This window comes from Bubalus kerabau, chromosome 2 (assembly GCF_029407905.1).
Source record: "Bubalus kerabau isolate K-KA32 ecotype Philippines breed swamp buffalo chromosome 2, PCC_UOA_SB_1v2, whole genome shotgun sequence".
Lineage (NCBI taxonomy): Eukaryota > Metazoa > Chordata > Mammalia > Artiodactyla > Bovidae > Bubalus > Bubalus kerabau.
Genome location: NC_073625.1, coordinates 42,555,109 through 42,581,487, shown reverse-complemented (window position 1 = coordinate 42,581,487; position 26,379 = coordinate 42,555,109). Strand labels below are relative to the sequence as shown.

The window sequence follows — 26,379 nt, the reverse complement described above, 5'->3', positions numbered from 1 at the left end:
TCATCACACATCACAATCTGATCAAGAAATAGTTCATTCCTGTTGCACTGAATAAGAGAAGACTACACTTCAAAATGATGATTTGTTTTTATTTTTGGTCAGCTTATGAGGTACCCACTTATTGAGCTTTTTCACCTTTCCAATTCACTTGAAATGCCAAATGACCATAGAATGGCCAACGCTGAGATCTTCTTATAACTTCTCATGTAATTGTAAGAGAATCAGCTTCCATGATCCTCTAAATTGGCTGTTGTCAACATCTGATGGCTGGCCACTACTACACTCCTCATCTTCAAGGCTCTTGCCACCTTTGCAAAACTTCTTGAACCACCTCCGCACTGTATGTTAGTTAGCAGTTCCTGAGCCAAACATGTGGTTGATATTGTGAGTTGTCTCCACTGCTTAACGACACATTTTTTTGTTGTTGTTGTTTTTGACAAAGTAATATCTCTGCTTTTTATTTTTTTTATAGGAAGTATTATATTTTATTTTATTTTTTGTTATGGTTTTCTTTTTTTTTTTAACTTTACAATATTGTATTGGTTTTGCCATTTTGAACTTGAATAAGAAAATCACTCAAATCTGCTTCTTGTCTAACATCATTTCCCTAATCTAAAATACACATTAAATAAATGGCAACTAATAAGTCACTAGCAAAAAAAGCATAAAGTGAGAAATGTGTATTAATATGATGTATGACATAGCCACATTTATTTAAGAATGTATTCCAATATCAAACAGCAAAGATCCACAATGCAAAACCACAATTACTTTTGCACCAACATAATACTACCTCAAGGATCCAACCAGTCCAATCTAAAGGAGATCAGTCCTGGGATTTCTTTGGAAGGAATGATGCTAAAGCTGAAACTCCAGTACTTTGGCCACCTCATGTGAAGCACTGGCTCATTGGAAAAGACTCTGAATCTGGGAGGGATTTGGTGCAGGAGGAGAAGGGGACGACAGAGGATGAGATAGCTGGATGACATCACTGACGAACGTGAGTTTGAGTGAACTCCGGGAGTTGGTGATGGGACAGGGAGGCCTGGTGTGCTGCAATTCATGGGGTCGCAGAGTCAGACACAACTGAGCGAATGAACTGAACTGAACTGAATACTACCACCACACAATTTCCCCTGCTGTGCTTTCTTTCATGTATGCTTGCTTCTCCTGGAAAATATACTCCCCGTTTCCTACTAGAAATGCCACAATAAATTTCAACCCCAATAAGCAAGTCAAACGCCCCCAATTCCTGCCCTTGTTTTTATGAATAAGGACATTCACTCCTTCAGGACGGGCGCCGTGGTTTGGAAATGAAAATCTGCTGGGGTTCTGGAATCTGTGGCCAGAAGTCCAGTTCAAGGAAGAGGAGCAGTTCTGCTTTGTGTTCACCATGACAGTAGAGCTGATCCCCCAAGGAAAATGGGCAGGGAGGCCATGAGAAATCTAATACTTATGCTAGAGAATGAGTATGCTTCAGGGTCTCTAAATAAATCTTACTTTTTTAGTAAGTCTTTCTGGTTTATACTGTCAAAGGGATTTCTGAAGATCTCTCTCCCTGACTCTTGCCAGCAACATCTTATTAATTTTAAGTCCAGAATAACTATCAAATCTGCATCTTCCTTTCTAGTCTCTCGAATCCATTTGAATTACCAATGTATTTTGCATGGCACAATTTAATAACTGGGTTTTTTAAACTGGCATTCGCAGTGAGAGCTTGTGATAGAAGAAAAATGAGCATCGTGGTTTGACCATTCTCCAGCTCACAATGTCAATGCTCACGGTGATGGCATGACTGGACCCCTGTTGGTGATGTCATCGGTGGACTGGCTCACCTGATACACGCACATTAAGACCTTGTTCTTTTGGTCCAGTCTGCTCTTGTTTCCTGACTCAAGCCTGGGAAGGCTGCTGACATGTGATAAGAGCATCCTGGTATCCACTCCCTTCCTCCCTGTCATCTGCCCAAACTTCCTTTAATATGTTGCCAAACAGCTCACAAAGTAAGCTTGCTATACTTTGCAAATAAATACTACAACAACATTTTCATGTTAAGGAAGGAGTTCTAATGCTCCATCACCCAGCTGCCCTTCACTGTTGCTCTATATGTTGTCAGGTGTGGGTAGTGCAGGTCTACATGTAAGCGGCACTGTGAAGTTGTATTTTCACAGTCCACTCAGTTGTGTTTTAAATGTTATTACCATTTACACCATGCTCAAATATACGGAGAAGATGATGGCACCCCACTCCAGTACTCTTGCCTGGAAAGTCCCATGCATGGAGGAGCCTGGTAGGCTGCAGTCCCTGGGGTCACAAAGAGTAGGACACGACTAAGCGACTTCACTTTCACTTTTCACTTTCATGCATTGGAGAAGGAAATGGCAACCCATTCCAGTGTTCTTGCCTGGAGAATCCCAGGGACGGGGGAGCCTGGTGGGCTGCCATCTATGAGGTCGCACAGAGTCAGACATGACTGAAGCAATGCAGCAGCAGCAGCAGCAGCAGCAGCACATATCTGTGGTCTGATGGCCTGATGTGGTGATTTCTAAAGATAAGGTGAGAAGTAGAAGACAAACTTGCTAAAGTTTCAGATGATTCTGATAAGGTTAGTGATAAAAAGAAATGACCTTCTTTTGTGTCAGTTCTGTGCATTAAATGCACCACAGGATACAAAAGCATTCAGTCTTCACAGTGAAAGAGACTTGTCATCATTTTACACAGGGGATCCGAGTTGTCCAATTCACTGTTTTGCACCCTGCATTGTACGTGCAAACATCTTACAGACACAGCACTGGCTTTGGCAAACTTGAAGATCTTTAACAACAAATCACTACCATTTGTTATGTGATGGTGCTGGTTACCATTCCATAGCTGTTTAAACAGCTACAGAATCTCAAATAGAGAAACACTTGTTGAAAAAGAAGTCACATTGGTAAAAAGGCTCTGGGGCTCAAATGGAAGTCCACATTGGTAAAAAGGCTCCGGGAGAAACTTATTTAGTAGCAGAATTTACTAAGCAGAGAGGACAAAGCCCAACAGTTGGTGAAACCTTAAACACTCAGCGTAAAGACTCACAGTGAGCGCAGAGTGGCACTCCCAGGGAAGATGGAGCATGAGAGCCATAAAGCACATGCCTCCTCCCAAATGATTAAAGCGCAACTTTGGCCCACACACTGATGACACAGTACATGATGCTGAGGAGGACTTCTACAGGACACTGGAGAAACAGCCTTCCCAACAAGATACTAGTCATCAGATCTCACTAACAAACATAAATGGTGGTAAAAGTCCTGAACACGTTTTCTGCTGTAAACAAGTGCTTTAAGTCAGCAAAGACCAAGATGTCCTGGATGCTTTGTGTTCCTATCCAAAATAAAAGATGTGTTAGAGAACCGGTGTTGGCACCTACACAGATGGTGCTCAATTTTCTGACCTCGTGGGAGGTTTGACTCCATTACAAAAGAGACTCCTTAGGTTGTCACAGAACACAGTTTTCTTACAGGAACGGACTGTTGTACAAGCCCAGGGGAGAAGCTACAAGGTGATGAACTTCATGAACTGAAGACAAACTTCAGAATGTTTAAGGGCTGTGGGGACATGTAGAGGAAGAAGACTGTGGAAGAAGAGAAGAGCTGCAGAAACTCGTGTCTGCAGTGACCTCATCCCATGAGCCTACCATTCCATCCTGTCTGCCTCCTTGTGCTTAGTCGATCAGTCATTTCTGACTTGTTGCGACCCTATGGACTGTAGCCCACCATGCTCCTCTGTCCAGGGGATTCTCCAGGCAAGACTATAGAAGTGAAATGTCATGCCCTCCTCCAGGGGATCCTCCCGACCCAGGGATCGAACCCAGGTCTCCCTCATTCCAGGTAGATTCTTTACCATCTGAACATTCCATCCTGTCTGCACATCACACCTAAAACCCATCAGATAGAAACCCCATTGGTTTCTATCTCTTTGCTCAGTTTTATTGGTTTACTTACTGGTTGGTTTGCATCACCAAGGTACCTGTCACCACCTGAAATCATGTTGTCTCTTTGCTTCTTTATTTCTGCCTCTCATTTCATTTAGAAGTAGTTTCATGAGGGGCCACACTTGCTCTGTCCTGAGCCCTGGGTCACACACAGATACTCTATGAATACTCATTCTCAATGAGTAAAGAAACTAAAACTCTAGGTATATGTAGTCTATGTTCAGGTACAGCAAGTCACTGCTTCTTTTGTGAAAACCCAAGAGCATATAGATCTCATGTGACTCCTTCATCAGTGACCACAGGAAGATTCATTTCTTAAAACTTTCTAGCTGCCTATCTGTCAGGATAAACCTCATCTAACTTGAATTATCATCTTCATGATGCATTTGGAGCTGATGCTGCTTAAGGTAAGTGGTTAAAAAGGTAGACGTAAGATTAGCAAGGAGAGATAAGAAAGCCTTCCTCAGTGATCAATGCAAAGAAATGGAGGAAAACAACAGAAAAGGAAAGACTAGAGATCTCTTGGGAGAAGGCAATGGCACCCCACTCCAGTACTTTTGCCTAGAAAATCCCATGGACGGAGGACCCTGCAGTCCATGGATGGTAGGCTGCAGTCCATGGGGTCGCTAGAGTCAGACATGATTGAGCGACTTCGCCTTCACTTTTCACATTCATGCATTGGAGAAGGAAATGGCAACCCACTCCAGTGTTCTTGCCTGGAGAATCCCAGGGACGGGAGACCTGGTTGGCTGCCATCTATGGGGTCGCACAGAGTTGGACACGACTAAAGTGACTTAGCAGCAGCAGCAGCAGCAGCAGCAGCAGCAGAGATCTCTTCAAGAAAATTAGAGATACCAAGGGAACATTTCATGCAAAGATGGGCTCGATAAAGGACAGAAATGATATGGACCTAACAGAAGCAGATGATATTAAGAAGAGGTGGCAAGAATACACAAAAGAACTGTACAAAAAAGATCTTCACGATCCAGATAATCACGATGGTGTGATCACTCACCTAGAGCCAGACATCCTGAAATGTGAAGCCAAGTGGGCCTTAGAAAACATCACTACGAACAAAGTTAGTGGAGGTGATGGAATTCCAGTTGAGCTATTTCAAATCCTGAAAGATTATGCTGTGAAAGGGCTGCACTCAATATGCCAGCAAATTTGGAAAACTCAGCAGTGGCCACAGGACTGGAAAAGGTCAGTTTTCATTCCAACCCCAAAGAAGGGCAATGCCAAAGAATGCTCAAACTACCACACAATTGCACTCATCTCACACACTAGTAAAGTAATGCTCAAAATTCTCCAAGCCAGGCTTCAGCAATATGTGAACCATGAACTTCCAGATGTTCAAGCTGGTTTTAGAAAAAGCAGAGGAACCAGAGATCAAATTGCGAACATCTGCTGGATCATCGAAAAAGCAAGAGAGTTCCAGAAAAACATCTATTTCTGCTTTATTGACTATGCCAAAGTCTTTGACTGTGTGGATAACAATAAACTGTGGAAAATTCTGAAAGAGATGGGAATACCAGACCACCTTACCTGCCTCTTGAGAAACCTGTATGCAGGTCATGAAGCAACAGTTAGAACTTGACATGGAACAATAGACTGGTTCCAAATAGGACAAGGAGTACATCAAGGCTGTATATCGTTACCCTGCTTATTTAACTTATATGTAGAGTACATCATGAGAAATGCTGGGCTAGAGGAAGCACAAGGTGGAATCAAGATCACGAGAGAAATATCAATTACCTCAGATATGCAGATGACATCACCCTTATGGCAGAAAGTGAAGAGGAACTAAAGAGCCTCTTGATGAAAATGAAAGAGGAGAGTGAAAAAGTTGGCTTAAAGCTCAACATCAGAAAATGAAGATCATGGTATCTGGTCCCATCACTTCATGGGAAATAGATGGGGAAACAGTGCAAACAGTGTCAGACTTTTTTTTTTTTTTTTGGGGGGGGGGTTGCTCCAAAATCACTGTGGATGGTGATTGCAGGCATGAAATTAAAAGACACTTACTCCTTGGAAGGAAAGTTATGACCAACCTAGATAGCATATTTAAAAGCAGAGACATTATTTTGCCAAAAAAGATCTGTCTAGTCAAGGCTATGGTTTTTCCAGTGGTCATGTATGGATGTGAGAGTTGGACTGTGAAGAAAGCTGAGTGCTGAAGAATTGATGCTTTTGAACTATGGTGTTGGAGAAGACTCTTGAGAGTCCATTGGACTGCAAGGAGAACCAACCGTCCATTCTAAAGGAGCTCAGTCCTGGGTGTTCATTGGAAGGATTAATGCTAAAGCTGAAACTCGAATACTTTGGCCACTTTATTCGAAAAGTTGACTCACTGGAAAAGACTCTGATGCTGGGAGGAATTGGGGGCAGGAGGAGAAGGGGATGACAGAGGATTAGATGGCTGGATAGCATCACCGACTCGAACATGAGTTTGAGTGAACTCCGGGAGTTTGTGATGGACAGGGAGGCCTGGCGTGCTGCGATTTATGGAGTCCCAAAGAGTTGAACACGACTGAGTGACTGAACTGAACTAACATCTCTATGATTTAGTTTTCTTATCTTTGGAAAGGAAATAATGAGAGAGCACAGTCTCAGTTGTGTCTGACACTGTCAGCACACGGGCTGTACAACCAGGCTTCTCTGACCATGGGACTCTTCAGGCAAGGATACTGGAATGTGCAACCATTTCCTTCTCCAGGGGATATTCATGACACAGGGATCAAACCTGTGTCTCCTGTATTGCAAATTTATGTCTGAGCCACCTCCTCCTGCAATGCAGGATACCCAGAGGAGCCTGGCAGGCTACAGTCCATCGAGTTGCAAAAAGTTAAACACAGTGAGTGACTAACACTTCCACTTTCAGTAGAGTAGAGGAATTTCAAGGATTTAGTAAAATAATGAGCACAATTTCTTCAAGTTTCTGAAATAAGCTAATTTCTCAGTAGTATTAGGTAATATCTTCTGGCACATTTTTCGTATTATAGTATCCCCACCTCCTTCCATCCTTGAATAATTAATATTTAGAAGTTCTGATAAATGAACAAATTATGAAAACTAATACACTTTGGACACGGAAAAACTGGTTTCAAATTGGGAAAGGAGTATGTCAAGGCTATATATTGTTACCCTGCTTACTTAACTCATATGCAGAGTATATCATGCAAAATGCTGGGCAGGATGAAGCACCAGCTGGAATCAAGATTGCTGGGAGAAATATCAATAACCTCAGATATGCAGATGACACCAACCTTATGGCAGAAAGTGAAAAGAAACTAAAGAGTCTCTTGATGAAAGTGAAAGAAGAGAGTGAAAAAGCTGCCTCAAAACTCAACATTCAGAAGATGAAGATCATGCATCTGCTCCCATCACTTCATGGCAAATAGATGGGGAAACAATGGAAACTGAGAGACTTTATTTTGGGGGCTCCAAAATCACTGCAGATGGTGACTGCAGTCGTGAAATTAAAAGACACTTGCTGCTTGGAAGAAAATCTAGACAACCTAGACAACATATTAAAAAACAGAGTCATTGCTTTGTCAACAAAGGTCTGTATAGTCAAAACCATGGTTTTTCCAGTATTCATGTATGGATGTGAGAGTTGGACCATAAAGAAAGCTGAGCGCCAAAGAATTCATGATTTTGAACTGTAGTGTTGGAGAAGACTGTTTAGAGTCCCTTGGACTGCAAGGAGATCCAACCAGTTAATCCTAAAGGAAATCAACCCTGAATATTCATTGGAAGGACTGATGTTGAGGCTAAAGCTTTAATCTTTTGGCCACCTGATGTGAAGAGCTGACTTATTTGAATAGACCCTGATGCTGGGAAAGATTGAGGGCAGGAGGAGAAGGGGATGACAGAGGATGAGATGGTTGGATGATATCACCTAAACAATGGACATGAGTTTGAGCAAGCTCTGGGCGTCGGTGATGGACAGGGAAGTCTGGTGTGCTGCAGTCCATAGGGTGTCAGACACAACTGAGTGACTGAACTGAACTGACCTAATACACCTGGCTGTAAGTCTTTGGGGAGATGTAGTGCATAAATGCTTCAGGGTACCATGGATGAAAGGCACTGCTCTGCCCTCTGGGAATCTGGTAAGCAAACAGACTCTACTGAATATACAATTTTCATTATAACTATGTTAACATCCTCTGCTTCCCTAATCATGACTTCTGCATTGGTACAGCTCTGTTTTCAGAATATTTAGTAAAGATACTGAAGTTCTTCTTGATGATCCATTATGCTTCTCATAGTTCAGGACTGATATTAAACCACAGGATGGTATTTTATTCCATGTGATACAGATACTGATACAAGAAGCACTCTGTGGCGTGCGTCTCAGCACTTCTGTGCTGAAGACAATGGGCACAGATAGGATGCTCTATTGATACTGCTGCAGAGAAGGAGCCAGTTCCATCTCCATGTTGGAAAATCTTTCTTTGCCTTGCTTTTCCTTGATTTTGTTATTATAATTATACTTAAGAGCTTGCCTCAGAGGACTCTGCTCCTCTGTTTGACTATAAACTAAAGTGTCTTTCTTCAGCTGAGAGAGAGATAATTTGTCCCTGCCCACCTGTGAATAGAAGAGATTAACACACCCCACCCACAAAGGCCTCCAAGGGCTGGCCATTCCCTTGGAGATGTTTGTAAAATTGAAGACCCTTTCACTTCCCAACTGCTTCTCCTTCTCTAGTCTGCCTTTTGACTTTAGTTCCTCCTTGCTTCTTTGTCTCTGGCTCTACAAAAGAGGGCCACCCAAGATGGACAGGTCATGGTGGAGCCTTCTGGCAAAACATGGTCCACTGGAGAAGGAAATAGCAAAGCACTTCAGCATTCATGCCTTGAGAACCTCATGAACAATATGAAAAAAGTTATGATACTGAAAGATGAACTCCCTAGGTCAGAAGGTACCCAATATGCTACTGGAGAAGAGCAGAGAAATAGCTCCAGAAGCAATCAAAAGGCTGAGCTAAAGTAGAAGTAACTCCCAGTTTTGGATGTGTCTGGTGGTGAAAGTAAATTCTGATGATGTAAAAACCAATATTGCATAGGAACCTGGAATGTCAGGTCCATGAATCAAGGTAAATTGGAGGTGGTCAAACAGGAGATGGGAAGAGTGAAGATCAGCATCTTAGGAGTCAGGGAACTAAGATGGATGTGATCACACTTACACCTACTACTGTGGGCAGGAGTACCTTATAAGAAGTAGAGCGTCCTCATAGTCCACAAAAGAGTCCAAAATGAAAAAAGGACAGAATGTCTCTATTCATTTCCAAGGCAACCATTCAATATCACAGTAATCCAAGTCTCTGCCCCAAGCACTGATCCCAAAGATGCTGAAGTTGAATGGTTTTATGAAGACCCACAAGACTTTCTAGAACTAACACCAAAATACGATGCCCTTTTCATCATAGGGGACTGGAATGCAAAAATAGGAAGTCAAGAGTTACATGGAGTAACAGGCAAGTTTGGCCTTGGAGTACAAAATGAAGCAGGACAAAAGCTAGCAGAGTTTTGCTAAGAGAACGCACTGGTCATAGCAAACACCCACTTCCAACAACGTAAGAGGCAACTCTACACAAGGACATCACCAGCTGGTCAATACCGAAATCAGATTAATTATATTCTTTGAGCTGCAGTTGGAGCAGCTCTATACAATCAGCAAAAACAAGATCAGGTGACAACTGTGGCTTGGATTATTAACTCCTTGTAAAATTCAGACTTAAATTGAAGCGAGTAGGGAAAACCACTGGGCCACTCAGGTATGACCTAAATCGCCCTCCCTTATGATTATACATTTCAAATCCTAAAAGATGATGCTATTATAAAGTGCTGCACTCAATATGCCAGCAAATTTGGAAAATTCAGTAGTGGCCACAGGACTGGAAAAGGTCAGTTTTCATTCCAGTCTCAAAGAAGGGCAATGGCAAAGTCCCTTGGACTGCAAGGAGATCAAGGCAGTCAATCCTAAATGAAATTAACCCTGAATATTCATTGGAAGGGCTGATGCTGAAGCTGACTCAGTGGAAAAGACCCCGATGCTGGGAAAGATAGAAGTCAGGAGGAGAAGGGGATGATAGAGGACGAGATAGCTGGATGGCATCACTGACTCAGCTAGACTGTGAAGAAGAGGGACATAAAGAATCAGACACAACAGAACTACTGAACAGCTACAAAACAACCTGGCATCCAGACCCTGACAAGATGGTTATTTTGAGGTGCTCACCTGCCTTGTTTTTTGTCAGTTAGCTCCCCAAATACAGTCCCTTTTTTGTCTTAACCCACCACTTCTCGGATTCATTGGCCTGTTTTGTGGTAAGCAGAGCTAGCTTGGATGCGGTAAAAATATGAGTACACTGGAGGTGAACTGGGCCCCCTGGTCATCCCACCCTGCAAATCCCAAACTTGATGTGAGACCCTGAAGATCCATCCTTGTTGGACTTGGGCACATACTTCCTGAATTCCACAGGGGGATTGACATTCCAAGTGTTGAATGGGAAGGAAATGTTATGGCATGTGTTTGAAAAAATGATATCATTGACTTCTGTTCTGAATCCCTGAAAGGAATCACATGAACCTTAGAATGAGTGACAGAGAGCTTCTCTATAAGGAGGAACTGGGTCTCTCTTAACATATAAGGACAATGATGGGATTTCCCGTGGCAGGGAGGGCTATCTGCGGGGAAAACTGAGGTATGCTTTGGAAGGAGAGATGGAGAGAATTACTGGAAACTTAAAATACACACTGACACAGAAAGCCTGAAAATGATCTAATTATTGTCTCTATGGCACTTTTTTTTTTGTTTTTTTTTCTATATCAGGTTAGCTTACACAACCTGGGCCAGATAGCAGCAGAAGGTAGTGTCAGGAACCATTTAACAGGAGGCTTCCTGTGTGCTGTTTTGGATCTGTCAGGAATTCTCTGTTCTTTATTAATTCCTGAATATTCAGGAATTAACAGGAGAAGCAAGCCTCTCCCAGGGTCTGAGGTGATAAGTACCCTCTTCCTTTTTATGAACCATATGGTAAAAGTGATTATTTACAACCCTCTCTCTTTCATGGTTGACCTCATGTTTCTTTGATTACTTGTAAGTTTTGATTTTATCTCTGCTGAAAATAGCTATCTTATAAGACAGTATAAATACCTACACAATGTTGAATAAAACACCTTTGCTCCATCAGAGCTTTGGTCCCCGTGTCTTTCTTTCTCTTTCTTTCTTTCTCTCTCTCAGGCTATTTCTTTGAAGCTCAGAGGCCCTCTGAGTTCACTTTCCTGCCCAGGCTTCTAAGACCCTCATGAGAAGGCGCTCTGCACTTTCACCCCATCGAGAGGGTGCCTGAGGCCTCTGTGAACAGACCAAGCCCCATGTCAGGGACTATATTGGTTTTCTGCATAAACCAAGGAATATCAGCCTCTTTCTCTTCTTTACTTTCTTATCGTCGACTCTGGACCACTAGGTTCTGGTCCATTAAAGGACCTCAACAAAGTAGGGTGATGACTCAGAGCAGCTGGAGGAAAACCTGAAGAGTGCTGCTAACTGGGGTTGGCACTGGACTGAGCATCCAGGAGCACATGACACTGGGGAAGAGCTTCAAGGTGGAGCTCCATGGTCTCCACTGTGTCCCCTAGACATGGCCAGGAGGACCTGGGGTGATCCTGGGAGAGCACAGCTGATTTCACCCCGAGGAGTCAGCTGGCCCCTTCCCTTGCGGGGCGGGGAGGTGGAGCTCTGGGAGGCAGGGGCGGGGCAGTGCCTCAGGATCTGAGTTGCACACCTGAGCTCCACCTTGAAAATTTCACACCTGAAGCGGCTTATTAAAAGCCTGCTTCACTGGAGATTGTACATAATTGTAGCTCATTTACTTTAATCCTACATCAAGATAAACTTGTTTTACGTATTCATTTAAAAATATATATGTATACATACATTTGCTCTTGGAAACTTTTCATTCAAAGTGAGTTTTTTTTTTTTTTTCAAATATGTACCAATCATAATTTGAATTTTCCATTCATTTAATTATCTATATATACATGCCAGACATTTTTTATGAACTATATAATAGTTGAACATTTTAATCATATTTTATCTGTACAGGACTCTGCAAGTCAGGCAAAGTCATAGTAAAGCAAGTATTTAAATAGATCATGTTTTCCTGGTGTTAAATGGGAGAATGTTAAAACTGGTGATTTTAATCCAGGCCAAGGACAAAGCATGTAACATATGAAAGTTATAAACTTACATGCTTTGCCATGTGACTCAGATGGTAAAGAATCTGCCTACAATGCATGAGATGGAGGTTCGATTCCTGGGGTGGGAAGATCCCCTGGAGAAGGGAACAGCTACTCACTCCAATATTCTTGCCAGGCAAATCCCATGGACAGAGGAGCCTGGCAGGCTGCAATCTGTGGGGTCACAATGAGTGGGACACAATGGAGTGACTAACACTTTCACTTTCAAGGACAAAGCACATAAGATATGAATGTAGCTACCAAAGTTATGCTCTAGATATTTTAAAATCTGTATTATTCCACATATACATTGTATGTAAGACTCCTCACAATACCCAGCAGGACCAGATATTGAAACAATTCAGAATCCTAAATTCCCAAAGTGGATTTTCTAAACATGAAATATTTAATTAAGAGTACTTGTTATAATTTAAGTAAGAGTGCTTGTCATGATAGAATTTAGAAGGGATTCTGTGAGATGATATAATTGGTTCACACTGCTAGTAAAGTGAGTAAAGCAAAATATTCCTATTATACACAGAAAAATTCAAAGTCACTCCTTTTCTTTTAAGGAAACCACAAAACAGTGAAGCAGGTGCTGGATATGTCTGCTGTTAATGAAAATAATTGCATTCTCCATTGTGAGCACTTGGAAAAAAAGGTGTGATTGCTTCTGCTTCTGCTAGCTGGCAGGTTTATTCAGTTCCAAGTACAACTGCCCAGCATTTGTCCATTGAGAGAGGACCAGAGGGTAACTGGATGTGGCCTCCTCCACACTGCCATCACCCTCAGGGGGCCCACTCCTGGTGTTGACAGCCATCAATGCTTCACACTTCAGTGCAAACCCATGGAAACAATCCCCAAGTCATTAACACAGTCTTTCAAGTACACATGCCAAAGCATTACTTAGAGGACTGTGAAGACAGCAGAACATAGTATCCAGGCCTCTGGAATATTCTCTTTTTAAGTCTGCATAATGGTGGAAACAGTTGGGTAACAGGCATCATCAAAAATACAAAGCAGCTTAATGAAAGCAACAAAATATGGGGAAAGTCAACTGCTTGCAAAGTATTACCCACAACCAAGCTTAATAGCAACAAATGTACCTTTTGTGTTGCATACAACAAATGTTGCTAAGCAAATAATATGCTGTTTATAATGCAGCATTTTTGTTTACCATATTTGGCCATTTTTAAGACCTAAATAGCATGTAGATTTGTGAGACTAGTGGCTTGGAAATAACTATATCTATTTAAAAACAATAATTATGGCACTATTTTCTCTGCCTTGTTGGTGATATAAAGCAATGCGTGCTCGTCCATTGCCATAGCTACTTATTCAGTATCAAATGGCCATCATTATGGCTAGAAATTCAGATGTAAGAGAGACTTGCTTGCAAAAGATAAAAACTTATTCATCCAAATCAAGATTCCCAAGATATACAGTGATATTTTGTACCATTAAGAGAGAAACAAACAAAATTTCAAAACTCTTAAGATAAAGTGTAATTTTAGCTCTGAGTTAGTCATGAACTGGTCAAATCTATTTCTGTTTGGGGATTTTTTCCCCCTCTATTTTGGGGAATTTGACCATTTCTTCTGCTTTCAGTTGCAATGCTTGAGTATGAAGGTTAGCTTTTTCAATTTAAGATAGTGAAAAAAAGAAGAAAAAAACAGAACCGCTTCTGCTTCACTTGTGAACACTTTTCCATTTGTCTTCTAATAGAGTGACATAAAAGTCTTTGGAGGGCCACCCAATTTTTACAAAATCAGGATCTGAGTACATGAAAAACACAAGGCCATATATTAAAACAAAAATATACATCTGGGTTATGTCCAGGTGGCAAGCATTACAAAAAGTTTTAACTTTCCTTTTAGTTTACAAATGTCTAAATTTGTAGATATCACTTCCTTCAGATATCACTTCTCCATCCTCTTTCATCATCACGAGGCTCCTGGTCATCAGGTGCAGAGATATCACTGCGCTGGGTCATGGCTGAGTTTCCTGTTCTTCCTTCCGTGGTGGAATCTCCACGAGTGCAGACCTGCGCTCACTGTTCATAACTCTTCTCAACTATCTATAGGACTATGAACTCAAAGATTTGCTGAATAAATAGATTCTGTTTGGCTACTTGTATAACTACTGTTGTGTTTAAATAAGAAGAGCACTGAAAAGGAGAAAGGGTGCAGAGGGGGATGTATTTAAATGAAAAGTCTGAGTGGAGACGGCAATGGCACCCCACTCCAGTGCTCTTGCCTGGAAAATCCCATGGACAGAGGCTGCAGTCCATGGGGTCGCTAGGAGTTGGACACAACTGAGCGACTTCACTTTCACTTTTCACTTTCATGCATTGGAGAAGGAAATGGCAGCCCACTCCAGTGTTCTTGCCTGGAGAATCCCAGGGATGGGGGAGCCTGGTGGGCTGCTGTCTATGGGGTTGCACAGAGTCGGACACGACTAAAGCAACTTAGCAGCAGCAGCAGCAGTAGCTGAGTGGGTGAAGCACAAAGACAAAGGAAATCTGAGCAATTCCGAGGGGTGCAAAGTTAACTCGGAGTATAAGACATAACTAGGGAACCACAGAGCCTCATGAAAACTTGCATTTCTGTCTCACTTTATTATAAAGCACGTTCTCTCTCTCTCTCTCTCTCTCACACACACACACACCATTTACAGAAAACAGAACAAATATCAAGCCTTCTCCACCTTTCTGTCCCTAGGACCAAGAATCAAAAGTTTGTTAGATTTTTCTGTAAAATTTTATGGAAAAATCTGAATGAACTTTGTGGCCAACTCAATACAATTATTGCTGCCTACATGAAGCCTTTGTCTACATCCCCACAGGCATCCTTCACCTCTTAACATAGTCTGCCCACTACTAACGCTGTCTCCATCGTGTGTGTGTGAATGTATTATACACACATGTGTGTATGTGTATATGTGTGTAATTCAGTTTGGCTTAAAAATGCAACCAAATCAAAAGCACACACCTTCTTTTCTATTTTCTTTTGAGTGCCAAGAAGAGATATAAAAATAAGTAAATTTGACTTAAGAAATCAAGTCAGAGCTGAGCAAAATGAAGAGAGTGCAGGTGTGCCTGAGACAGAAAAGACAGGATGTTGAGAAGGGCAAGTCCAGAGGCCTGAGGAGGAAGCAGTCACTAGAACCCAACTCAGTTCAGGAACGGAGTTGCAAATACTAAACAGTGATGATCGGGAGGACGCTGATGACAAGAGAGCTGGTTCAGAGGGGATGTCCTGGAGGGTGGACAAGGAACAAGTAACGGATCCTAACAGAAGACGGATGATGATGACCTAGAAGAATCTAAGGGAGCCTCTCCGAATGTGCAGTGAAGGGAAGCTGGCAGGGAACAGGCTTTCCCCACAGAGGTCAGTGACCTTTGAGAAAAGTGAGGGGACAGTTAAATAGACCCCGTGGCGGCATCTGTGAGGGAAACACAGGATGTGATGAGGTGTGACATTCGACCCTGGCTCTCCACTGATGTGTGGCTCCCTCAGTGGGGAAAGAAAACCCAATGAACTATATCTATTCAAATTCCACTTCAAAACCTCTTAAAATGTTGTGAATGCAGACAAATGCCTTTTCTGCATCTGTATGGATTTGTTACTTCAAATTATGTACAAAATCCACTGAATAATAATAAAAGAAGTGAACACTCCTTCCTCCCAAAGGGTGCTGATAAACAGTTGTATTTTCATACAAGCAGTGACCATAAAGCAAATTTTCTTATTTGTCTTAAGATATTGAGTTACTTATTAAGTTACTCATCGGTGTATAAATTGCTGTGACTACTTCAGTTCAGTTGCTCAGTCGTGTCCGACTCTTTGCGATCCCATGAATCGCAGCACGCCAGGCCTCCCTGTCCATCACCAACTCCCGGAGTTCACTCAGACTCATGTCCATCAAGTCAGTGATGCCATCCAGCCATCTCATCCTCTGGCATCCCCTTCTCCTCCTGCCCCCAATCCCTCCTAGCATCAGAATCTTTTCCATGAGTCAACTCTTTGCATGAGGTGGCCAAAGTATTGGAGTTTCAGCTTTAGCATCAGTCCTTGCAAAGAACACCCAGGATTGATCTCCTTCAGAATGGACTGGTTGGATCTCCTTGCAGTCCAAGGGACTCTCAAGAGTCTTCTCCAACACCACAGTTCAAAAGCATCAATTCTTCGGCGCTCAGCTTTCTTCACAGTCTAACTCTCACATCCACATATGACCACTAGAAAAACCATAGCCTTGACTAGATGGACCTTTGTTGGCAAAGTAATATCTCTGATTTTTAATATGCTATCTAGGTTGGTCATAACTTTCCTTCCAAGGAGTAAGCGTCTTTTAATTTCATGGCTACAGTCTCCATCTGCAGTGATTTTGGAGCCCCAGAAAACAAAGTCTGACACTGTTTCCACTGTTTTCCTATCTATTTCCCATGAAGTGATGGGACCAGATGCCATGATCTTAGTTTTGTGAATGTTGAGTTTTAAAGCAGCTTTTTCACTCTCCTCTTTAACTTTCATCAAGAGGCTTTTAAATTCCTCTTCACTTTCTGCCATAAGGGTGGTGTCATCTGCCAGCCCTTAAATATATCTCGAATCCATTTTCTTCTCTCCAAATCTGATGTTGTTCATTGTTCTGATTTAGGTCTCTATGTTCAGTTGCTCATCTGTGTCCAACTCTTTGCAACCCCATGGACTATAGCCCTCCAGGCTCCTCTGTCCATGGAATTTTTTTAGGCAAGAATACCGGAGTGGGTTGCTATTTCCCTCTGCAGGGGATCTTCCCAAACCAGGGATCAGGTCCATGACTCGTGCATCTCCTTCCCTGGCAGCCAGCTTCTTCACAAGCAGCACCTGGGAAGCCCCATGTAGGTTCCTCCTGTCTCATAATTGAAATGAAGTCCTGAGGTCTCCCACTTCCAATCTTGTGACCTTCAGATCTGTGCAGACGACTGTGGGCAGTATGATGTCCTGCCCTCGTGCCCTGCACTGACACCTGGCAGCAATAGCTGCCATGCAGGTTCCACTTATATCTCATTGAATGTAGTCAGTAGTGATAATGAAAGCAGGAGGGGGAGGTGAGGGAGGCGGAACTGAGAGGAGGTGAGGAAGGAGGCACTTGTGTAGTGTCTGGAGAACTGTGTTCAGGTGCTTTACACTGACTTTATGCTCTTCACAACAACCTTCAGAAGCGGGAGCTGTAAACACCGTAAGGATGCACTGGGGTTCAAAGCTGTTAGACATTAAACATCTGTTTTTCATATCAGACATCTAGTCTGCGATACTTTGTTATAGCAGCCTGAATGAACCACATAACAGAGTTCAGTGGACAAACCACATAAGACAAAGTTCAAACGCCTTAAATCACTTCAATCCTGAGTTTAACACCAACAAAAACACTACTCTCTGAAGAGCTCAAATTAAAATTAGGTACTGAAATTTTGCCGGCCAAATGTATTAGAGAAAAACACATGCACAATATCCACATATCAAAGGATTCTAAGGAAAGCTGTCTTCCATGTTTAATCCTTTCAATGAAAACCCCAGTGATAAATGTTTGAGAGCATTTGCTCAAAGTTCCCATAATCTGTGGTTCACTAACCACAGATTACTTTCTTAAGAATTTGATCACAGGCATCCTCAGAAGATGTTTTATCTCAGAAAATATGGATAGTTGAATGTACCTATAATGAAATATATTAATAAATATCATATTACTGTGTTAATTTTTACTGAATTTCTACTGGGCTAGTTCAGCAAGAACAATACAATTGAGTGTTTAGAAACCCACTTCTCTACTAAAGTGAATCTTCTTGAGGAACTATTTCTTTTAAACTTTCTGCTACATAGCATGTTTTCCTAATATATGCATATTAATATAATACACATATTAACACATATAATTCTCCAAATATGCATTATATATAATGTGTATCTTAACCTAATATATATTATGATAATTATATATATATAAACAAACATATGTAAGTGAATGGATTTAACTTGGCATTCCACAATCTTGTATTTACAACATACGTTACTAAGAGACACAATGAACTTCCCGCAATGACTACTCTGTATGAGCCGTTTTATGTTAACACTTGGTATAAACTGACACGTGGAACATGGTTATATAATTGTCAAAGCAGGTCTAAGACCAGGAAAGAGTGTAAGTCACCATGAGAGGGCTAATCTTTCAACAAAAGAGGAGTTTATTAACTCATCTCTAATTGACTCATCAATTTGGAAATCGATTTTAGATTCCTATTCTACCCTATTTCTTAAAAATTTACAAAGCATGTCAAACAACAAACCGAGGTGTACCAACCCTTCTTGTCTAGAATGCTGTTAGTATTCTAGCAAGAGCTGTTGTCTGGAAATTTTGACGTAACTGTTCTTTACTGTTATGCTCAAAATGTAATATACCTTCATCACCACGAACTTAATCGGGAAACCCCCTTATTTGGAATGTCTCCCAAGGAATCAAATTAGGCCTAATTATGCTTAATAGCAATGTCTGCTGCTTAATTTGGATGGTAATTCTGCTTAATTGAGATGCCTTCAGGTGTCTAAGTGGTGCTCTTGTTTGAGGATCCGTGTGAGCCTATCTATGCAGAAGCGTTGCTTGTTCTCTGAGCATCTCACCAAAGTAAACGAAGGAAGGCAAATAAATTTCTGGAGCAGTTTAACACAAAATTCCTGAAATTTAACTTTTAATTGTTATGTGTTCAGAGTCAACAAAATATATACGAAGCCTTTACAAAAACCTATGTAAGTGTGCACAAACATGAGAGAGAAAAGTGAACTTGTATAATTGAGAAATCCATAAACCCAAACTGCATAAATTCATTATTTCATTTGTCATTTTGCAGCTTGGCCAGGTTTTAAAATCAACTTCAAAATACCAAGGAACAAATTTCATGAGTTTTAACTAATGTTAGCCCACTGGTGTCCCATGGAACAGGAAGATAATGGGACGTGAAACATTTCAAAAGCAAAAGAGGAATCTGGTGATAACTGAAAACTCTTCCCTCGACCTTTTGCTTGTCTGTGTGTGGTAGACATGACTTGTCAGCAACAACCACCGACCCTTTCTCTGACTTCCAGATGGTTCTTTCCTCCAGCTGCTCAGTATCTTGAGCATGGACATCTAGCTCAGGTGGTCTTAAGGGGAGCATCTAGGAGTTTCTAGACAATTCCTGCCATTTCTCAGGAAGACATGCAGTGTTTCTTCCTTGAGCATTGAATGTGATGGTATGGTAGCATCTTGTGACCTAAGGGGGTATGTGATCACTACTCAGAGAGCAAAGCAGAGAAAAAGGCACACACCAGAGCCCTCAGCTTCTTAATTAAACCTGGAATCTCCCTGGCTCTGCCCTTTCATTGCATGAAACAACATTTCCCTAAAAACGTTTGGCTTTTAGTCAGCTCTTCTATTACCTACAGCCAAGAGCATCCTATCACTGCACTGAATAACCTACCGCTTCATTTCCTTGTGGTTCTCATCACAGTGATAATGGAACAGATAGCTGCAAAAGAAATGACTCTTTTTCCAGGAGGAAGAAAGCTGACGAAGAGGCTATCAGAGCTCTGCAAAGAGCACGCATGTTTCTATCCTGCAATAGGAATAAACAGCTCTGAAATCTTAGCTTTCTGGGTCTCAGCTTCCTTGCTGTCAAATGAAGGGGTTAGACAAGAGTAACTCTAAGCTGCTTTTGTCTGCAGAGATTTTGGTCATTCTAGTACATACAGTGTGGACAGAGAATGTCGCCTGCCACGTCAGTAAATGAAGGACGTTGTGTCCATCAAGCCCCCAGTCTCTGCCCCGTGGGGGCACTCAAGGTGGAGGAAAGCAGAACACTGGCCCTGGAAGGTTAAGATGTGCATCCAAGCAGGGATTCCACTGAGTCCAGGCTCCACATCTTCCCAAGGATAGAAAAGAGCTAAAATTCACTAAATTCAAATGTCTGTTTTTCTTCTATTAACAGTAATCTTTTGATGTTTGACTACCTATTTTTCTCCAAAAAACTGATAAATATCCTGGCTCCTCCCTGACTTGCCCTGAATAGCCCCCGGCAGTCATCTGAGAGCCCATTTCACGGGCATACATCCTCCATGTGTGCATGCCTGCTTCGTCACTCAGTCGTGTCTCCTCAGTCAGAGAAGCCTGACTCCCAGACTCCTCTGTCCATGGGATTCTCCAGGCAAGAATACTGGAATGGGCTGGCATTCCCTCCTCCAGGGGATCTTCCTGACTCAGGATCGAATCCACGTCTCCTGCATCTCCTGCATTGTAGGCAGTTTCCTTACCACTGAGCCACCAGGGAAGCCCCTACGTCCTCTCTCTGCCCTCCAAACGACACTAATCCTCAGCTTTCAGGTTGTGCCTTTTGTCAGCTGACAACAGGAAATAAATAGAAACACTGATATATAGGGGTATCTTTCATATAGAAGAATATTTATGATTATCCATATGTAATCTGGATGTAAATGAATTGTAAACTATTGGGAGGGAGTTAACCAAATTCCCTGAAGATTTCATCTAGAGCTTCTGCTTTCATGCTGAAATGCCAGGGCATCATCCATATAAGAGTTTAGTATTTCAAAACTTGACGTGGATACTTCTGCTTGCAAGATCACCATCACTCATGGTGGAGCCAAGCGAACCCTCCAACAGCCCTGAGAGAAACGTGATGCCACCAGCAGGACTCTCTTTGGCTCTCTCTGGCCTCTCTGCATGATGTCACACTCATCCCAGGTTTCAGCAGCTAAGGACACACCTGGGAATCCCAAGCTGACTTCTCCAAGGGACACACATTTGGAGATACAGCAAGCCCCTCACTCTTACTACACCCAGAGCCAAACCCATTCTCTCTTCCCATAAAGGGCTGGTTTCTGAGGCCCTTTCCCTGTTTCCAGGTAGAGAGAACTTAGAATCTAATTGTTCCAACCTGGGATGATTAGGAGAATAAAGAAGGGTGTTATCATCAGTAATTATGCAAGGACAGTGGATGTTCACTGAGACTCCCCCGGGAGGCTGGACCTTGTGCCCATTCTGGCCAGGGTTTCACCACCCACCCCAAAGCCATTCTGGAAGGGGTTTACACAGGGGAAGCCATGTGTACACAGTGTTAAGAGAATCAAAACCACCTGCCCACGGATTCTCCTCTTTCACTCCCCACATTCCACCCGGAGGTCATCAACTGATTACTGACTGCTACTGGGATGAAAAGTTCTCATCATAAGAAAAAATATTTTAACTATACAAGGTGATACATGTTAACTAAACATCGCAGTAACCAGTTTTCAATATAAATACATATCAAATCATTATGTTGCACACCTTACACTAAAACAATGTCGTGTGTCAACTGTTATATGACAATCAAACTGGAAATAAAACCATAACATAGATGTAACCTTCAGAAGCAGTAGGAGGCAGGCACACTGAGAGTACTTTATAACTGCATCCTAGATTTCCAACGAAGGCAGATAGACTGACACGCCATGAAGCAGCAGATTTTCAATTCAAGCAAGATGTAAGGGTGTGTGGCACTCACCAGGATGTTCATGGTAAACAGTTGTCATGGTAGAGAGTTGAGCTGCTCAGATGTACAGAGGGGAGCTGAGAGTCTTACCTTGTCAGGGTCCGTCGTAGTGATGACCCAGACACAGTGAGCATTGTCTTCATACTGAACCGGGTAATTAGGAGAGGTAATGATGCCACTGGGCCCACGCAGATTCGATCCACATGTTCTTGCTAGAAATACACAGAGAGGATGTTATTTTCTACAGGATTTCATCTGTGTGGTGAAGACACAAAATGCACGTGGAACTTCAAGTTAGCTCTTGTGCGACTGCGATAAAAAACTGTGAAATCAAATTGGCAAGTAGATTTTGCTCAGCCTTCAGAACCTTTGCTTGGTACTTGCAATGCTTACCTAGAACTCTTTATTACGTTTCCCAAAGCGTTACCCTTCACAGAATGAGCTGACAACAGCACCTTGAAGTGAAACGAAGTCGCTCAGTTGTGTCCGACTCTTTGTGACCCCATGGACTGTAGCCCACCAGCCTCCTCCATCCATGGGATTTTTCCAGGCAAGAATACTGGAGTGGGTTGCTGTTTCCTTCTCCAGGGGATCTTCCCTACCCAGGGATTGAACTCAGGTCTCCTGCATTGCAGGCAGATTCTTTACCATCTGAGCCACCGGAGAATCCCGACAACAGCACCTTGACAATGTCAAATTAACTCATTTCGGGCCCCATTCTGACTCCTGCAGAGAGGGTCTGATAAGGCGTTTGGGTGCACACAATGCAATACGAATTCAGGAGACCGGAATTAACGTCTCAACTATGCCCAACAGGATATGTCCTTGCATAAGTAATCCCAGCCCCCACAACCTCAACCTTTCTATTTTTAAATTTATTTACTTATTTTTGGCTGCACTGGGCCACAGTCCATGAAGGGGTAGCAAAAGATTCAGACATGACTGAGCGACTACATAGCAACAACAATATTACTGGTATTAATTAGAAAAACCTTAGAAAAATAGTTTACAATAAAATTTGAGTCAACTTACCTTTGTGTTACACATTCCTACTTTGTGAAATTTCATACGGAAGAGCTGACAAACACAGTGTAGTGCAAGTAAAGGAATTTTGAACTAATATTATCCAAGTGCTAGTCTAAGCATTTCAAACTTAAAGACAAACTCATCTGAAGGATGTGTACTGTGGGGAACTAATGTGCTACATTCCCGCTGACAATTTGTACTCCTCCCGTCATTAGCCCCAGCTGCCACTCTGCTGGAAAGTTCGCCAAATCTGACAGCCCGTCGATGGCCATGGGTCCAAGTTGTCTGCTTTGAAGCCTGACCTCTAACTTGACTTATGAAATTCATCTTCATGAAATTCATCTTACCCACTGCTTGGGGAGATAGGATTATTAGTGATTATATTTTTAGAGAGATAACTATTAGTAAAATATTCATAGGAAACTAGCACATTTTCTTTTTTATTTTTTTTAATTAAAATTTTATTTTATTTTTTTTATTTTTTAACTTTACAATATTGTATTGGTTTTGCCATATATCAACATGAATCTGCCACAGGTATACACGTGTTCCCCATCCTGAACCCTCCTCCCTCCTCCCTCCCCATACTGCATAGATGGTATTGTGTTTCATACAGAGTGAGTTGTGAATCCAGTCCCTTCAGAGGTATTTTTCACCAAAAGTTGTCAAATTAATATGCATTTTTTTTTCTTAGAACTGTCCATATTTTTTGCAGTACATTTTCCTAATAAATTAACTTTTGAAGTTTTTTCTACTCATTCTTTTAATTAAGACATCAAAATAATCAGCTGAAATGAAATATGTGAGAATATTCATGGCAGGGATTTTGTTTTGTTTTCTTTTGCTTACTACGTGTAATCTCAACAATAAGAACAATTCCTGGTATTTAATAGTTATCCCCATAGATACTTGTTGCTGCAGTTTTGGAGTAGACTGATAGTCTAAGTAGTTAGTTCTAATCCTCTTTCTTGGGGAATTGTTGACACTTTTAGCTGGTACCTCAGTCTTGATTTTTTTAAGTTGTCCACATTCTAATTGTCTTCCTTTTCATTGTGTGATGATCCTATCATCATCACACCAATTACAATTCATTAGGTACTATTTTCTTGTATCAAGGCTTTGCTACTAGTCACAACTAGTCACAAATAGCACCAGATTTGCTATTGGTGACAACCCAAAGTACAACCTCCCATGTGTAGAGTCTCTACCAGATAATAGCAACGTGTCTTGAGTTACCATGATCTCTATGTGCCATTCTCCAAGTCTGCACAGAGGCTGAAGCGCAGACTGGACATTCTCTTCTACTTCTCCTGCAGACACCCTGTCTGGGGTTTTCTCTCTATGCTCTGGTTCTGTGGCAGAAAGGCTCAGACTAAGCTGCGATCTCCCTGAGCTGCTGAGAGAGGGCAGCAGAGCGAACGCCTCTCCTGCCTGTCACTCCCCTCTTCTTCCTTCCATCAGCTTCCAGCACAGTAAGGCTAATTGTCTTCCATTGCCTTCACTCTCTGTCATGTTTGTCAAACACCCAGGCTTTGAAAAAGATAAGAAGAGCCAGAGAAGAACACAGAAGAGCCACAGAGATTAGAGGTAAACCAGGACTAAATCTGCATTGCAGTGTATCCTGTGAGTGAACATCAGCAGGCCAGAATTTTAAGCAAATCTTAAAAATGCTTAATAAATGTTCTTTGATAATAACCATGATCTAATTAATGTACATTTAATGTTACTTATGTGACAGTGTTCTAAATTTGTAAGCTCTGGGAATGATTGTGGAGGGAGTTTCTGCCACCGGCCCGAGGGTCATGCTCAGTTAGGATGGTGAGGGTGTGCAGACTCTTCTGTAGAAGGTGGGCAGGTGGCCTCAGTTTATCTACTAACCACATCTATGCTGCTTCGCAAGCTGCAGTTTGTCGCTATAACTGAGTACAAACTGGACTGATGATCAGAAGACTGTATGATTTGACTCTGAAGCTTTCCCCCCTTGCCCATCTCTCTCCACTCCTGGACTCTGCTGACTCCTCACTCCTCCCCAGAAGGGCTGTGCAGCTGCTCAGACACTAGAAGGCTTAGTGACCTGCTCTGATTGTGATAAGCAATCTCACTGTATCCTTGGAGACCAGGACCTGCTTCCCAAACAGTTGCTTCTGTGCTAAACACATATTCAATTAGTCAACAAAGTATTTAATTAAGCAAATAATTAGGTAATTACAATATGCCAGTGTCAAGCAAGTCTTTACAGCAAGATATAAATACATTCCCATAATGGAAATGTATACACACATTTACACATTTTAGAGTTGAGTACACACTCGCCACTTTCTGCTCTTGCCAACGCATTCCCCTGTGTCTGAATCTTTTTGGAAATATAACACCTAACGTAAAGTAATTTGCACAGAAATCTTAAAAATGCTTAATAGATGTTCTTTGATAATAACCATGATCTAATTAATGTACAGTTAATAGTACTTATGTGACAGTGTTCTAAATTTGTAAACTCAAATTTTACTTATATCTTATGTTTTTAAAATTAAACTAGAATTTACAAAATGATCACTGGAAATATAACATATAAAGAAGGAAAGTGGAAAGGGAGAAGAAAACTAACCAGTTTTGAATGCCAATATGTGCTATTTATCCATTAATCATTGAGTATTTATTAAGTATAACATGTATTTGTTTCACATGATTTATCTTACGCAACTTGAAGTAGAAATTTATCTATTTATGTTCAATCAGTTCCGGGAATCTTTGTCACTCTATAGTAACTACTTAATGAAATTAAATTGAAGAGAAGAATATTCTAATTGATTAAACTTGAATTAATAGGATATCTGGACTCAGAAGCTTTTTAAAAGCAAATTAAGAATTATATTGGATAGTGTGACTCGTGTAGAATTTAAAAGAAAACCACCAATTTTATGTCCATATCCAGACTCAGCCAAAATGGAGAAAGTATGCCAGAGGTTAAGAGCTTGCTTTTCTGAATCACTCTTGAGTTCCAGATCTGGTTTATGAAGCTATCAGATGTGTTATCTTAAATTATTTAATTTTAAGCCTCTCGGGTAATCCACTTATTATAACAATCATAACTTCATCCACGATTTCTGTAAGGGTTGGAGGAAGGAATGTAAGTAGAGCATAGCACAGGTAGTAAAAAGAAAATGCACAGTGAGTGCTCACTGAGAGTTGGGTGCTGTTTCCAGCACAGAGGATGCAGCAAAGAGAGAAAAACTTAAGCTCCACGCCTGCATCAGGGGATTAACCACACAGACGTCTAATGGCAGGAGGACACTCGACTTCTGCAGGGAAGCAGAGTCAGGGTTCACAGAGCATCTGGAAGAGGGTGAGCACGGAAGGGTTTGGATGAGATGACATCTGATGGTGGGTGCAGGATGGAGAACCACCTGGGGGTCTGGGGGAGAAGCATTCCAGGCAGAAGGAAGACTACAAATGCAGGCAGGCTGTCAGAAACACCCCAGGCATGTTCCAGGAGCATTATTAGCACCCAGTTAACACTGGTTTCCTGGAGAAGGCAATGGCACCCCACTCCAGTACTCTTGCCTGGGAAATCCCA

At 41.8% G+C, this 26,379-nt stretch overlaps 1 protein-coding gene and 1 long non-coding RNA gene across 2 annotated transcripts in view; one reads left to right on the top strand and one right to left on the bottom strand.

Moving 5' to 3' along the window:
• Nucleotides 1-26,379, bottom strand: part of CSMD1 (CUB and Sushi multiple domains 1) — a 1,679,419-nt gene that overhangs the window by 538,213 nt on the left and 1,114,827 nt on the right. Inside the window, exon 9 of the mRNA XM_055567572.1 lies at nucleotides 21,870-21,991. Within this exon, the coding sequence (XP_055423547.1) occupies nucleotides 21,870-21,991 (122 nt within the window). The remainder of the gene's footprint in view (nucleotides 1-21,869; nucleotides 21,992-26,379) is intronic.
• LOC129643264 (uncharacterized) lies at nucleotides 18,769-20,311 on the top strand. The gene is made up of 2 exons (XR_008710203.1): nucleotides 18,769-19,002; nucleotides 19,104-20,311. It is a non-coding gene; the product is annotated as an uncharacterized LOC129643264 (long non-coding RNA).